Genomic DNA, 17,062 nt, shown 5'->3' on the forward strand with positions numbered 1-17,062 from the left:
TTCTTTCACAGGACAAAGAGCGCCAACTTCTTGTTTGATCTTTGCGCAATGTCCTGTCAGAGTCAATATGGCGGCCAAAAATACACAAGACCTCTGAGATATTTCTCTAAAAACTGTTTCTGGGACCTGGATACACATTTATATACATACCATAATATACCAACTTTATTTATGAAGCACTTTATACACTGACAGGACCAAAGTGCTGTTCACAATCATAAAATACAATAATAATACATATATAATAATAATAATACATATATAACTGAATAATAATAATTATATTCAGAGGCGTAGCCAGAATTTTATTTTAGTTTTTTAACAGTGTCCTGTCTGGCAATGTGGCAATAAGAATAATTGTCTTGATTTTTAAGAAATAGCCCAACAGATTTTGCTTTCATAAGTGGAGTAGTATGGCTATCACTTTGGTGTTTCGCTTGATTTACGCATATAAATAGCTTCAATGGCGTAAATATCGTTAAGCAGAGACAGCCGTTACTTACGGGCCCACGACCTCTTAAGGCCAATTATGCTTCTGACGCATAGCCTCTGCAACCGTCAAATCTGTCTCTGTGCGTGACCACGCCCCCTCGCAGAGGTTCTACGACCGTTGTCGCGCACCTCCAAAAAATCCTAACTACAGGTTGGACGGTCGCAAAGCTGCGGAAGTTCGCAGACAAGAAGCAGCTGTGATTGGTCCTTGGTATGCCTTTCTGGTTGTCTGTGTGGTTGTACTTCTCGATTCGGTGCCAGGGCACGCCATTTTTTAAAACCGAGGAACAACTACAATGGACAACTACGACGAAAGGTTAGTCGAGGAGGTTCTCTCCATTAAGAGAACCTGTTGCTCTTCGATGTCCGACAACTCTAGATCCATCTCCGTGACCATGATATCTTGCAGACGTGCCATTGTTCTTTTTGGAAGATCAACACTCCCGCCGGTGCCGCCAAAGTTCTCGTGACAATCCGCCGAAGTTCTTGTGAGTTCTTGAATAGGCTCCCCCCATTGCGCTTTTGGAGGAATCTGCTGTGCTTCCCTACAAATTCCAGACCGATGGTGCATAAGCATACCAGCAAAACTTCGCGACCAAACCCAAGCGACATTTCATGTTTGCTGTTGCAGAAGTATAATCTGCCTAGTGAACTAGCCCCACCCACCAGCGTTCATCATTTTTGCCTGCGAGTTGGTCTAGCCTCTATCAATGCCCCAGACCTTAGAACTGGCGGGCCAATCATAACGCAGAGATGTTTTGAATTTTTTGGATGCAAAGCGGGCAGGGATTTGAGGGGATTTGAGGGCGTGCTTTCGCCGCACAATGCTGGCGAAAGCACAACATGGAAGATGGCAACAACTATTGAACAGTTCTCGTTTGACTCAGCTTTGGAATCAGTTCTGGAAGGATTAGAGTTGGGATTTTGGTTGAAACGTGAGCAGGAAGAGGCTCTATGCTCATTCATTTTTAAGAAGGATGTATTCACCGTTTAACCGACAGGCTGTTAGTTTACACTCCCCCACCAGCTTTCTCTCACGCTTTCTACGTCACAGTCAGTTGCGCTCATTGGTCAGAGCGTTGGCCAATAGGCACAGACATGGTTTGTTCTCATCAACAATCTTCCGATGTCTCATTAATCGGGGCCAGACTAAATTACACATTTAATCTCACATTTAGTCTGGTTAATCAGGCTACAGCAGTACGGTTATCGCCACAGTGTTCCACTTGATTTACGCATATAAATGGCATCAAAGGCGTAAATATCGGTAAGCAGAGAAAGCAGTTGCTTACCGGCCTACAACCTCTTAATTGTATCTTCTTGGTCGTTTAATGGAACTGTCGCCGTATCCTGAACCGTTATCACGTGTTGTACATCATATGGGGCCCAACCAGATGATGTTGTTTACGGGCCTATTGTTGTGTCGTTAAACCATTGAATAGCTTTATTATAATTTATGCAGGGAGTACAGATTTTATGGACACTGCAATGTAGAACAGAAAAGAAAAAACTGAAAAAAAGGATAAAAGATAAAAGAAAGAGGAGATAAAAGGGAGATAACAATAAAACATCTTCGGTCTGCTTCATCATCTGCAAAAAGACTAAGTTCGGAATGGCACCCAGGCTACCTGGAACCAAGCACCTGTAGAAAATTTCTCAATAGTGGTTGTGAGGAGCCAAAGACGCAACTGGGCGAGCGCCGGGGGACCCAAAACCCCAGACGCCCAAAGGGAGCCGAAGAGCAAAGGCGCCCAGGAAGGGGCCAACCCAGGAAATCTGACCCCCCATCAAGGGAGGAGGAGAGAAGGCCCAGAGGAAAACCCCCAGCCACCGCAATGCTGGAGCCACGGGAAACATCTTTATAAGGGTGGCCTGGCAATGGCAAATGTACACTGAGTGGTGGCCGAAAGCACATAGGCACTAGAACCTCAGGGTCAGTCCACACTGTTCCAACAGGAAAATTAACGAGAAAAATATCCATATTTTCTAAATAAAGACAAACTATACTTTCCTACAGCCTTTGCTGACAAATAGACGCATATATATAAACATCCATAATTTCTAGATAAAAGGTATAGTGGATAAAACTCTTTCAGTTTTGAGTTCTAGGGCGTAAATATTTTCCATTGTCATTACTTACCTACTTGTATCAATAAACATTTTTGCATAAAATGTATATTTACAAGCACTAATATCTACATAAATTGATTACTTGATAAGTTTTTATTGAAATGATTTATCTTTGATTTCACTGAAGACTCCTAGATAACTTGGAGGGACACATCATTTTCTCTTTACCCCATATAACACCAAACGTAGCTCTGAAAAGAGCATGAAATATGTACTTATCATCTTTGATGATAGTATATTGATGTGTATAATTAACCACAAAAAAATAGAGTGTTTGGAATATTCCACTTGAGAGTATTACTGCTGCCAACATCTGTATTAGAGGGGGAAAAATGGTAGGGGTGGTCAATGATTTGCTAAGGGTGGCCGGCCACCCCTGGCCCCCCATCTAGCTCCGGCCCTGATTATATAATTATTATAATAATAATAATATTATTATTATTATTGTCAAGTTTTTCTTAGATTCTCCAGCTCTTGCCCAAACTTTAAAGGGACTAGCCACAACCAAAGGATGCTGGGACAACTCAACTTTGGTTATTTATCATTTTCCTTGATTCATACACATCTCACAAACATGTGAGTAGGTTGAGAACCTACAAAGTAATAAAATGCACACCAGAAATTACAATGAAATCTCTTGAATGTTTTACATATTCAACCAGCTTTTAAAACCTAACTATAGATGAAATCAACAAACAATAAAGTGCATATTGCAAGCACTGAATACCATGATGTCAAACAAACAAAATTTATTTTGGTTGTACTGCAAAATATATGAATCATGTAAGATACTTTTTTATGTTCTCATCTCCTTCCGGTGGTGTCTTTTCTTGTAGCTTGGAGTTGGAGTTCTTTCTCCTTCTGCGAAGCCCAGGTGAGCAGGGTTATTTCTAAATTAGGTGTTTGGCTTGAGGAGGGAGAGCGCTTGATTTCAAGTTCAAAGCACACCAGGCGGGTGGACATTAGAAAGTGTCACTTGCCCTTTCCTGGTTTAACTTGACAATAATAATAATAAAATAATAATATATATATATATTATATCAATTATATAATAGAAAAGATCAAATAAAAATAAATATTTATATACAGAAACAATAAAACAAAGTGAAGCCCCTCAGATTGTACCTGAGCGTAACATTAAAAAATCACACAAAAAACCAAGATATGAGTAGGTGTTTACTTCAGTCTTTATGATTTCTACAGCAATGTTTACTTTCTGATCTTATCTGTTATTTCTTTAAATCTAATAAGGGATGTTTGTGATATTTGTTATTCCATTACTTATCTTTACTAGAGTTAAGTAGAAGAATAAAGAGGATTTAAACAATGATAACATCTAACAGATGATGTAAACTTTAAATGGGAAGCCTCAGCCCATTTAGCTTTTATTACCACGTGATGAAAGTTATATTTTTTTCATGTTATTTTATGTTATTTCTAACAGGTTCTAATAATCGGACCCAACCAGACAAAAGCAAAGACTCACTAATGTAGAAATCTTTAAAATGTTTGCCTCCTGAAGTGCAAGGCTGAAGTTTTGGACTTCCTCAGCAGACCCAGCCTCTATCTCTACAAACTAAATAATTTAATTTTGATTGAATACTACATTCTTATCCAAAGTAAACATAAAAGCTAGGGGTTAATTTAAAAATAAAAACATATATTGCTGCTCTTTGTGTTTCGGATTGACGTTATGCTACACTGACTGTGGTGAGGTGTTTGACAGGGATAATCAAACCAACTCTCTGACATACATAAGCTTCAAAATGTCAAATTTGTGGCATTTTTATTAAAATGTGTTAGCTTCTAATTTTCTACAAAACAGATCTGAATATGAACTTTAAAAGAATTTTCATGAAGATGACTGCATCTAATAAATAATCTGAACTTATTAGTGTGGGGGCAACCGGAACACCACACTGGAAAAACTATCTAGAGATAAGTAAACATTTCTTAAATTAGGTGTATCTACCATTAATTTGAGTATGTAATTGAGGTAGTTTGCCAATGGAATGAGTATTTTTACTTTTAAAATAAGATAATTAGAGAATATGCACTTGAAATAAGACGATGTAATTGTTTTTTTCTTATTTTAAGTGTAAATTGTCTTGTTCCATTAGCAAAATGTCTCCCTTACCTCCTCAATCCAAGAGCAAATACACTTATTTTAAGAAAAAATTACTTTTTTTCCAGTGCATATATGGAAAGATCCCTAAAAATCTACGTATAGGAACCTAAACATTTCTGGATTTGGTCTGGGTATCAACAGATGAGTTCTTGATGAATGAGGGATCAGATGCCTGATCAATTATGACTTTCTTCTTGTTTTGAATTTTGAAAAGTAAGAGAATTAGGAGAGTGATTATGACGTTTGCAGATGACACTGTAATGTTTAGTGAGTGTTCAGTACTGATGGAGGAGAGCCTGAGGTGGTGTAGTTATGTTTTATGAGGATGGCGGGAAGAAAGTCAGTACAAGCAAAAGAGAGAGTATGTCGGAATGAGATCGAGTCAGCTCCAATGATGGATTGGGAAGAGTAGAGGTACAGAAAGTGGCTGAGTGTAAATACCCAATCCTAACAGCAGATATATGTCGTATGGTTTTAAGATGATGATGAGAGGATGGACCTAAAGATGAAGGTTTTCAGTGAGTATGACTAATCTGGAAACCAGTTCAAATCAAACATTTTAGAGACAAAATCATTGACAAAAGGGCCCGATCGAAAATTTCTCGCACAACTGGAAAGTCAGCCAAAAAATGGCAAAAAAAAAAAAAATCTCACAGTGTAAGCCCGGCTTAAGGTGGCTTGGATATTTAGGGTCTCACAAAAAAAAATTAACACCTCTTGAAGTTTTACACCTTTTGTTATTTTAGATATTAGGATGTGGGAGTGTTGGCTTGGTGGTTAGAGCAGTGCGCTTGTGTTCTGAGAAGGTTGCTAGTACCAGTGGGGTCAAAAGTACACACATTTGTTACTTAAGTAGAAGTATAGATACTGCAGTTTAAAACACTCTGGTAAAAGTTGGTAAAAGTATTAACTTGACCTCTTTACTTAAGTAAAAGTGAAAAAGTTGTCATGCAACGTGGACAGATGGACCCAGTATTCAAGGAGAGACACTTACCTGGTTTAACAGTCCAGTCCAAGAATTTCCCCAAGTGCTGCAATCCCAGAGGACATGCTGGAAGCCGATCCTGGTCAGGGATCCAGAACAGAGAGGAACATGATCCAGATCAGGCAGGAACAGAACAGGTAGCAGGATCCAAACTTCCAGGCATCCACAACTTCCCAGGAGGGTTCAGAGTCTGACTGGGTCCGACACAGGAGCAGACAGGATCAGGTGCAGATGAGCAGGCTAAGTGGAAGAGGGTAGCCGAGATAGGACGTGGAACCAGAACTTGATGCAGGACCTTTAAACTGGTCTCCACCTTGGAGCCAGGCTTACTTGGATAAAAACTGAACCTCCCCGCATATAGAGCCAAAAACCCAGAGGACTCCGCAGGGGAGGAACAGTGGACGATCAGGAGACGAGACAAACATAAAAACCTCTTTCCACTGGCTGACAGGATCCAGGACATGAACCAAGAAATAAACTGAACAGACAGGCTAACAGAAAAACAGTTAATGATCTGGCACTGAATACTCAGGCTGAAATGAATATAACCAAGAGGAAACAGGTGAGAGGAATAAATTATGTAAATTATGTAAATAAATTATTATAAGTATGTGCTCCAAAAACTACTTAAAGTATAAAAGTATAAAGTAACCTTAAAAAAACAGCCAGATGCCACTATATGAACTGAAAGTTAAATTTTTCGACTATTTTGAAAAATTCTTTGAGATAGGGCCAAGGATGAGGGAGGTCTTGTTGGTCTCCGTCTCCCGATACGCTCTCGCCTGTGTCCGACCTTTCAGACATTTCAACATCTTTTTCTGAATCCGACATTGTAGCGTGGCATAGACAATTCACGTTTGCAGTTTGAAGAACACCTGCTTGCTTCTGATGATTTCCTTTAGCTAACCAATGAGTGTTTGCGTTATATGATTCATCCAATTCCACTAGTTTTCACTAGATGTGAATGGAGCCAATGATCTGCATTGGATGGAGCACATGACGGGAAATAAATATTTAGAAACATTAAACCGAAGCCAAGAGTAACGAGTAACGTTTGTTTTAAAAATGTAATGAATAGAAAGTACAGATACTTGTGTGAAAATGTCATGAGTAGTGTACTTAAGTACAGTAATGAAGTATTTGTAGTCAGAGATGGGAAGTAATGAAGTACAAATACTTCGTTACTGTACTCAAGTAGATTTTTCTGATATTTTTACTTTACTTTACTACTTATTTTTATGGCGACTTTTTACTTCTACTCCTTACATTTTTACACAAATATTTGTACTTTCTACTCCTTACATTTTAAAAAATTAGCTCGTTACTTTAGTTTTGAATCATTTCAATGGAGTTACCGTTATTATTTTTCACGTCATCAATACCAAATTCAATCTAATTGGATGGGAATCTACGTTGCATTTGAGGCACCACTACAGGATGAATCGACAGATTTGGCGGTATTCATTCGCTGCAAATCATTGCAGCTTGGTGGCGGTGGCGTTAGCATAGTAGCATGGACGACGAGATGATTGAAAATGAACACAACGGAGATCTAGTCCTATTGGCAGACATCCATTTAAAATAGGCAACGGCATGAAAAAAGTGGTTTCTACTTTTACTTTTATACTTTAAGTAAATTTAGAGCCTGTACTTTGTTACTTTTACTTGAGTAAAGAAGTTTAATCAGTACTTCCACTTTTACCAGAGTATTTTTAACACAAGTATCTGTACTTTTACTCAAGTACGGAAAGTGAGTACTTTTGCCATCTCTGTTTGTAGTTCATTACTTGACACCTCTGGTAAGTACATGGTTTGATCCCTACAGCCTCTACTCCGGGTCTCTGAGCAATGACCCTTAACCCCACTCTGCTCCCCAGGCGCCACACAATGGCAGCCCACTGCTCCCCAAGTGGATTAATCAAAGGCAGAGAGTGAATTTCTCCATGGGGAGATCAATAAAGTTCTATTTCTATGTTGTAAGCCAGACCAAAACACAGAACTAGGAAAGTGATTATTCTGCCTCCCAATTAAACATGCGAAAAAGTGGACATTAATTAATTCCCAGTCTTCATAGAGAAAGATTGAGGTTTCGACCTCATGCTGAGGGAATTCTGCTTTGATAAAGTTACTATAGATCATTACTTTGGAAAGTAAAAGTATCTGTTTCCGGTACAGTCTGCTGTGTAACTTGACACAGAAGTGAAACTCTGATTTTCCTTCTCAGCGCCACTAACCACCGCCCACTCATAACACTGCGGAAATACCCAGATGACGCACTTTAAAGGAACCGAAAAAAAATAAGTAGTGAGCAGACGAGGCAATAACAGGAGGAGAAAAATGCCGCATCCATTTCCGTCTCTGTTGATAGTGTGCGCTCAGGATTTTATCCTCACGGAAACAACATCCACTCACATTAAAGTCAAAGCTGGTTGATCCGCTGACCTTTATTCACTACCAAACATCTTTATAAAACCGTTAAAGTTGCTTTCCAGTCGTCTAGAATAAAAGTGTGCCGGTTTTTAGCAAAGAATGGAGGGATTCCGTCCTTACTTGACCACTTTTACAAACCGCTGTATATGTTTTGGCCAGCAGGGGGTGCTGTATGCCAATTATTTTTCTGTATGCATTTTTTTTTATTATCTTTTGCAAAGCTGTTTATCTCCATAAATAAATCATCTGCATCTCTATTGGCAGCTTTCCCTTGCTTTGAAAGTTAGTGAAGATAGTTCAAAACCTAAACTGTCAAACTCCACTTGTAGATTGATTTTATTGATCTCACAGTGGAGAAATTTACCCATTACATCAGCTAAAATAGTCAAAGAAGAATGTGCCAAAGAAAGAAAAAGATGCATGGGATTTATGCAGTATATACAGTGCACATATGGCAGCTTTTTTACTTTTAATTTTTTTTAATAGTAGGATACAGGGTTATTGCACAGGGTCTTTACATGGTATTTATATAGATGGATATTTATATATCAAGTTATTGCACTGGGTGTCAATTAAAGAGAAACAGTTATTGCACAGGGAATCAAATGGTAAATTACACATTACACATTGCACATGTTATTGCCGTTATAGGGTCGCAATAGATGTATTATTAATTGTGACTCACTGAACTCCAAAGCAAACATAAACACATTTTTAATGACAGCGATAGTGTCTAATCTGAAAAATTAATTGCTTAGATCAGTTTGGCCATTTAACATTTCTCCCATATAAAGCCTTAAATGCCCAAGCTTCATCTTACATCAGAGATATGATTGTTCCTTATGTCCCTAATAGTGGTTCCTAGAATTTATAAGAGTAGAAAGGGAGGCAGATCTTTTAGTTATCAGGCTCCTCTCCTGTGGAACCAACTACCAGTTTTAGTCCGTGAGGCAGACACCCTGTCTACTTTTAAGGCTAGGCTTAAAACTTTCCTTTTTGATAAAGCTTCTAGTTAGAGTGGCTCAGGTTATCCTGAGCTATCTCTATAGTTATGCTGCTATAGGATTAGATCGCTGGAGGACACAGGGACCCCATTTTTCATTGTTCTGCTTCATTCTATCTCTATTCTCCCACTCTGCAGAATCTGTTAGTTCAATCTCTAACGTTCTGCTCTCTCTGCTTTTTCTCATAGTAGCTTCATCTGGTCTGTTCCTGTTTGTGACTCCATCCTGGAGAGAAATATCAGCTGTGCTGCTGCCATCAACACCTTTGTTGATGGAGGTTCCAGTTCAGCCTGTTTTTCAGTGTAGACCTGTTTCTCTGAGACTGGCTGGAAGTGCTCTCTTCATCCTCTAACATCATAGCTGGTTCTGAGCTCATCTGCCTGGCTGCTACTTTCTGTGTCTCTGCTTCCGTCTCCTTGAACCCCCGTCAGCCTCGGCAGATGGCCGCTCACAATGAGTCTGGTTCTGCTGGAGGTTTCTTCCTGTTAAAGCTGAGTTTTTCCTCTCCACTGTCGCTACAAGCATGCTTAGTGTGATGGATTGCCTTCAAGTCAATAAATCAATGCAATCAACTGGTTTTGCTAAGTTAGAAAACTGAATTAATTTGACTGGATCAATTATAAAGTGCCCTTGCGAAGACATGTGTTGTGAATTGGCGCTATATAAACAAACTGAATTGAATTTGAAATGTGTTTCAAATTTGTCTCAAATTTATGTTCATATATTACTATAATAATGCTGCAAAACCCATATGCTATTATCTTAAAATTATTGCAAGACAGAAGTTAGTACTATAATGTCACAATTTATGCTCTCTCAACAAAACATAAAAAATAAACAAACAAATAAAACATCAAAAAACACAAACAACTCTATTTTAGTTACTACAACAATCAGCTCCAAGAATGATGACAAGGACAACACATTACATCACATGATTTTAAGAATTGATCTTCTTGCTCTCCTGAGGCACAATACAAACGCTAGTGGTGCTTGTAAAGTCAGTAGGGCATTTTTACCATTTCAAGGAATTCCATCATTAGCTAAGCCTTTTGCTGTACGATTAAACGTTTCAGTAAATATATATAATCATCTTTCCATGAAGATACATATGTTATCATTTCAGATTGTCATATCTTTTAAGAAAGTGGACAATTTCATTCCATTTGGGTGAGTGTTTGATATTTCCGAGGTGCAGTGGACGCAATGCTGTGACATGAGTGGGCGGGGCTTCCAGGCTGCCGCTGCCGGTTAAGGCGGCGCCTCCCTCCCTCCGCTCCAGACTGCGGCGGTTGGCGGACAGCTCTGCTTACAGAAATGGCGGAGGGGGAGTTGGACGTGGACTCGTTGATTTCCAGGCTTCTAGAGGGTGAGACTCTCACAGTTTACATTCTTAATAATTTGTTGAATATTTTCTTAAGCTTTGTTGATTGTTACATTAATTTTAATGTAGGGAAAAACGAACAAATTAGCTTGACTCCTTTGCTAGCTTAACGTCCTACAGTAAAACCCTTCTCTCTCTGTCCAAGAACACAGGCACACCTCTCAGCCAGCTGCTACTACCTTTCTCATGACTCAGAAAGACTATATTAGTCCAAAACAGGCTTCTTTTTTAAGCACATCGTAATGTTTTCGGTCTTTAAATGTTGTATTCCTAGTTTGTTTGGACTGTTTAAGCTTTAACTGGTTCACTAACGTTAGTCTTTAAACTACCTTACAGTTTATTCCAGCCTGAATTCTTGTTGCAGTACTTGTGTAAAATGTGTAAAATCTTATTTTTAGCCGCAGGTAGAACTTAAAGGAAGCAGTTTTGCTGTTTGGGGGAATAATTCCCAGCTGAAGACGTCAGTGTTTTGTTTGTGTGAGTGAAGAAATGTACACAGGCCTTGGTTATCTTCCACTTTAAGATAAACCTGCATGGAGGATGGCCTTTGAAACATTTCCAAACTAGGAAACCTTTTATTTAAAGCTTCGTTCTGTCTCCAAAGCTAAGCATAAGACATATAACTAAAGGTGGACCCAGCAGAGAGGGGATGTGGTTGTTAAACTCAGGTTTTTGTGAAGCTCTAACCTGCTGTTGGTAGTGTTTTTACCTGATTGTTCATTATCAAAGAAAACAAACCAGAACCAGGTTAAACAGCTTGTCTTTTTCTGCAATTATGTGGATGAAACCTCAAATTCTTTTCGGACATTATGACCCAGTTTGCATTCAAAGCAAATTATATTTTATTAAACAATATACAGGTCTGCAGCTGGATTCTTTTGTATAAAGAAGCAGATTTTTGCAATTGAGTTTTTTATTTCTGTTTGGTTCATTTAGTGTAGAAGTGAAAACAATAACAGAAAAATTCTTAGTCAGAAAGTAAAATATAAAAAAAGAAAAGGAAAGAAACACCTGTATAAAATAAACAAAGGTTTCACCTATTCATAGCAGTTTATAAAAAAACATCTACAGGATCAGGAACAAAACTATTAGAATTTGTTCAAAGAAAAAGTATACATATATATATATATATATATATATGTATGTATATGTATATATATATGTCTATATATGTATATGTATATATATATATATGTATATATATATGTATGTATATTAGGGCTGCAACTAACGATTATTTTAAAAATCGATGAATCGGACGATTATTTTTTCGATTAATCGATGAATCGGACAAAAAATATTTTTTATATTAACCTCTTTATTCCAAAATAAACATTTTAGACAGAACAAACAAGCACACAAGTACAGGTTGCTCATTAACTGTACTGGTGCAATATGAAAAATACATTTTTGTGTTAAAACTACGCAAACTTACATGAGAAATGTAGCTGTACATCCACAAAATATAGGCTACTTTGTTTCATAAAGCGCAAAAAAAGACATTTTTGTTTTTAAAAGCCTCTAAGGGGTTCAAACAATAGGCCCCCCCATTTCAACAAATAAGTTTTTTTAGACTAGAAGAGTTCTGCCTTTTAAGACAGGAAAGTATAGCAGTTAAAGTTGCTACTTGAGAAAATACTGAACCATAGAGATAAAAATAGCCCTGTGATTCAAATTATAAATTGTATTTGGAATAAAAATGAGAGAACTAGGGGTGCTAAAAAAACACATCCTCCAAAGACAGATATTTACATGGGAATGTGGCAGATAATTAATTGACATATTACTGATCTTGCTGGATTTTATTCTGCTTTACTTCCATAAATTGCAGGATCTTCTTTACTTTATCTTTGCCAGAAGATTTAAACTTTAAAAGCCTTGCCCTCATAATTTGCAAGTTAATTTATTTATAAAGTAAATGTAAACGCTGCTTAAGCTAATTCAAATGAAATTAAAAGTAAAATAAGTAGCCAACCTTATCACTGTCTGTAACCTACTAACACGGTAAGGAAAGCATCAGATGAGCTACCTGAGAAACTAACGTTACGTTTCCCCACTTTAAAACCAAACAAACATGGTGGTTCCGTGCCATGTTCATTTCTTTTGAAAAAAGTTGCATGTTATCACTTTTTTCGCTTTACAACGCGCAGGCTATTTTAATTATTGTGATCAATCTGCGCCGTCAATCCCGGTGCATGCGCGCTTCATTTGCAGTCTGGACGCTGAGGCTCTGAATGCAGCTGAGAGGGACTCCTGCGGGAGCGGGGGGAGGCGCCCCACGGCAGAGTAGGAACGATACATGCTTTCACGTAAGAGTCTCCAAAAGCCGCCAGTGAAACCGAAAAAAGTCGCCAGATTTGTCGCTAGTCGCTTTTTTGAAAAATAGTCGCTGGAGATGTCTGAAAAGTCGCTGAGTTGGCAACACTGCACCTGCGGCGCTGACTCGCTCTGCCATATTTTTTTTTCTTCCTCTTTCAGTCAAGAGGCAGTGATGACGGCGCGGCGGATGACGCAATAATCGCGCGACACAACTAATCGATGATGAAATTCGTTGCCAACGCTTTTAAAAGTCGATTTTTATCGATTTTATCGATTCGTTGTTGCAGCCCTAATATATATATATATATATATGAAAGATTTTGTTGACGTGTTTGTTCTTTACTTAGGCTGCATTTCAGCATCTCATTAGATGTAGTGAAAGTAGAGGTGATGTTGTTCTGCATCACCAAGACAAGTTTGTGCGTGTAGAGGGATTTTAAATGGTTTATAGCATTTGCACAATTTGTGCGTTTAGAATGAGTAAAAGTCAAATTAGTAAATTCCCAGAGGAATAACCTGACCAGTAATATTAGGTCGTCTGTTGTCATCCAACTCGCAGTTTAAGCTGATGCCTTAAAGGAATAGTACACCCAAAACATGATTAGTCTTCATTTTCTACTCACCCCCATGCTGAACAACACTCTGGAGTACTTTTTTGATATCTCAAATGCATCTGGAGATCTGGGAGGCTTCTTGCTGTCTGCTGACATTCAAATAATGGAGGTCTATGATGCCCGAGGCAGAAAGGTCCATAAAAGTCCACAAAAAACGTGTCAATATTCCTCCATACTGCTCGTCCAATGTATTCCAAGTGTCCTGAGTGAGTAGCGTCCATAATTTACTCGAAACAAAGTCATTTAGAATGTTTTTAGAGCATAAACAGTAGTGTATAGGATTTCCTGAAAGCGCGTTCACGAGTCTACGGAAACCGCGGCAGACCAAACCACATGAAAGTGCGCATTCAGCGTCTGCTCTGCCAATAATGCAAGCGTAGAAGAAGAAATGTGCTGTTTACCTGTGCAAAGAAAGAAACAACAAAAGAAAAATGTCTGAGGACTTCAGTGTTGAGGAAGAGCATGAGTTCTTTGCCGAGCTGAATGCGCACTTTCATCTGGTTTGGTCTGCCGCGGTTTCCGTAGACTCGTGAACGCGAGTCTGGAGGCCGAGGAAAAAAGGATATAATGACAGACATGCTTCTGAATGACACACAAGCGGCTCCTAAAATCAGCTGTTTCAGATGGACGTCCCTGCTAAGCAATCCCATCATGCAGCAGCTTGTGCAGCGGGCCAATAGGAAAAAAAAAAAAAAATTTCCTACCACATCTCTCCAAACTAAAATAAACCTTTGGAGTCACTCTAAAGTCATTGCTTTTCTTGTTGACAAGGCTGAAATAAAAACCACCTCATGAAGCATGAATCTTAATTTCTTCTGGCAAATTTTTGAGCTTCCCCAGACTGTTAATATAACCTATTTTATGAGTTTAGGCCGCTGTCTGTTCCAGGTAATCAGCCCACTGGATCATTTTGTTCATGAAGGAAACATTAACAAGATGTTCTTGCATAAACAGTAATGCAAACTAAAGGTGGAGCGATACCTCAGCAGGACGATAATTTGGGCCTTGAAATCAGATAAAGCACATCAATTCCTGCTGCCTCCATTTGTTATCGTTGAACTAAAAAGATTTGTTAATCTAACTAAACGTTTAAAAATTGGTACAGTTTTTTTTAGGGCTGAGCGATATGCACTTAAAATCTTTTATGGGTTATATTATCATGTGAACAATAAAAGTGATGCCTGTTACCACAGCAACGATAGCCTTATAATCATAAATGATACTCTTGAATTGATTTGATGTACACACTTAATATCAGTTTCTTTTGGACACCAGTTGCATAAAGAAGTATAATTTATATAATTAATTTTTCATTGCACCAATAAGAAAACTTAAGAAAAAGAACAAATGGTTAAAATGAGAATATTGACAACCCACCCAGTTTCTTGGGTTTTGAATCATTGATTTTAATTAATCATTTAGACCATAAATCAACTCTTGTCATGACTAGAAACATATCATGGTAACGATGAGTGCATCATTTATCATGTAAAGGAAAATATCGGCCTCTACTGGTCACATTTTTTTCTTTTTGAGTCCAGCAGTCTCCTAGGCAAGGCAAATTTATTTGTATAGCACAATTCAGTACAAAGACAATGCAAAGTGCTTTACATAATTAAAATATAGGAAAATAAAACAGAATCAAAGCAAGTAGGGAAAAAATAATAAAACATGCAGAAACAAAAAAGAATATTAAAACAGTTGGACTAAAGAAAATAAAAAAGTTGAACTAATGATGTTTCAGTTGAACTGTTTAACTAGAACAGTCGAAGGCAATCCTAAACAAAAGTGTTTTTTGTCTTGATTTAAAGGAACTCAGGCTTTCTGCACTTTTACAGTTTTCTGGAAGTTTGTTCCAGATAAGTGGAGCGTAGGAACTAAATGCTGCTTCCCCATGTTTAGTTCTGGTTCTAGGTATGCAGAGCAGGCTGGAGCCAGAAGACCTGAGTGGTCTGGAGGGTTGATACACTGATAGCAAGTCTGTGATGTATTTAGGTGCTAAGCCATTCAGGGATTTATAGACTAGCAGAAGTAAAGTCTATTCTTTGAGATACAGGGAGCCATTGTAAGAATGGATGGAAACCTATTGGGTCTCTGAGTTGGGCAGAGGGGGCCAATGTAAAAGAGGCAGCAGAGCGGCTCCTTCAAAGGACGCAGATCCTTGGTATAGATGCGTTAGAGCTCAGCATTGAGGTGTTCACTGATCGGAGAACAAAAACAAACTACAGATTTCCTCCATGATCTTCCCCGTCTGATCGACTTGATAATCACAAAGTGCTTTATTTATGTAGCCTAGTAAACTAGCCTCACCCGCCAGCAGCCAAAATAACATTTGCCTTCCAGTGGTCTAGCCTCGATCAATGCCCCCCAGAACCGGCGGGCCAATCACAGCGCAGAGATGTGTTTTGAGTTTTTGGATGCAAAGCGGGCTGCGTTCTGAGGGCGTGACGACAAAGCTGCGCGACGCTGGAGAAAGCACAACAAGGAAGATGGTAACAACTATTAAACAGTAGCATGCACTGCAGCAGCTGCAGCTTTCAATAGAGCGCTCCATTGAAAGTTACATTTCTTTTTCTGTTGCTTTTGTTCAATAAAAGAACATTTTAAGATAATTTGATGCAAGAATATTATACTTTAAAGCGTCACTATATGGTCCATTTACCGATTGAATGCGTAATTTAAAAAAGCCATTTACGAAGTTGAGAGGACAGCGGCAACCAGCGGAGCTCCGAGGCTAACAGTAGCCAGGACTAACTGAAGCCTGTCTGCAGCAGCCCTCTGTCAGCATAGTCATGTGTGAAGGACCGCTGGCTCTGATGGCGATTTTTGACTCTTTAGAATCATTTTTGGAGGGATTAGACTTGGTGGTTTTTGTTGAAACATGAGCAGGAAGAGGATCTACCCTCATTAATTTTTAAGAAGGACGTATTCGTTGTTTTACCGACAGGCTGTCTGTTTACGCCACCAGCTTTCTGATGCACTTACTGCGACACAGTCAGCTGCGCTCATTGGTCAGAGCGTTGGCCAGTAGGCACAGACATGGTTTGAAAGACAACGGGTTGTTTTCAACAATCTTCCGATGTCACATTCATCAGGGCCAGACTAAATTACACATTTAATCTGACATTTAGTCTGGTTTATCAGGCTATTATTTATGTAGTTTCTATATAAAACTGTCTTCAGAGCAGAGGTCCACAGTGATATTGCTTGATGATCACAGGTGATTGGTGGTAAATGAGCCAAAGGGCTTTTTTGCCTCTGTCAAACCCAGAGAGATGCTCACATTGTCATGCATATAATGCATCAGTCAAACCAAACCTTCTTTGAAAAACATTTTTGCTATAAAAATCAGGTTAAGACTTAAGTTTACAACTTGGAGAGCCTGATTAAACAATTTCAGGAGCATTAGAGCACCATTGAACATATTCTACTATCACTGTTTTGTTAATAAACTGATATTTAGTTCTTGCTCTACAGTTTGCTGTTCAGAAAAACGTTATCATCCAAACACTGACTGTTAAAATGTTTTCCTTTGCTGATTCACATTGCCTGCAGATGAAGGGTCTTTTTTTTTTT

The 17,062-nt window shown here is 38.6% G+C and overlaps 1 protein-coding gene across 1 annotated transcript in view; it reads left to right on the top strand.

Moving 5' to 3' along the window:
* Positions 1-10,399: 10,399 nt before the first annotated feature.
* Positions 10,400-17,062, top strand: part of LOC119772148 (serine/threonine-protein phosphatase PP1-beta catalytic subunit) — a 43,588-nt gene continuing 36,925 nt past the window's right edge. The window contains exon 1 of the mRNA XM_038268457.1: positions 10,400-10,538. Coding sequence (XP_038124385.1) covers positions 10,487-10,538 — 52 coding nt within the window. The 5' untranslated portion in view covers positions 10,400-10,486. The remainder of the gene's footprint in view (positions 10,539-17,062) is intronic.

Source organism: Cyprinodon tularosa, unplaced genomic scaffold (genome assembly GCF_016077235.1).
Source record: "Cyprinodon tularosa strain WSP-4 unplaced genomic scaffold, ASM1607723v1 ctg70, whole genome shotgun sequence".
In the NCBI taxonomy this organism is placed as follows: Eukaryota; Metazoa; Chordata; class Actinopteri; order Cyprinodontiformes; family Cyprinodontidae; genus Cyprinodon; species Cyprinodon tularosa.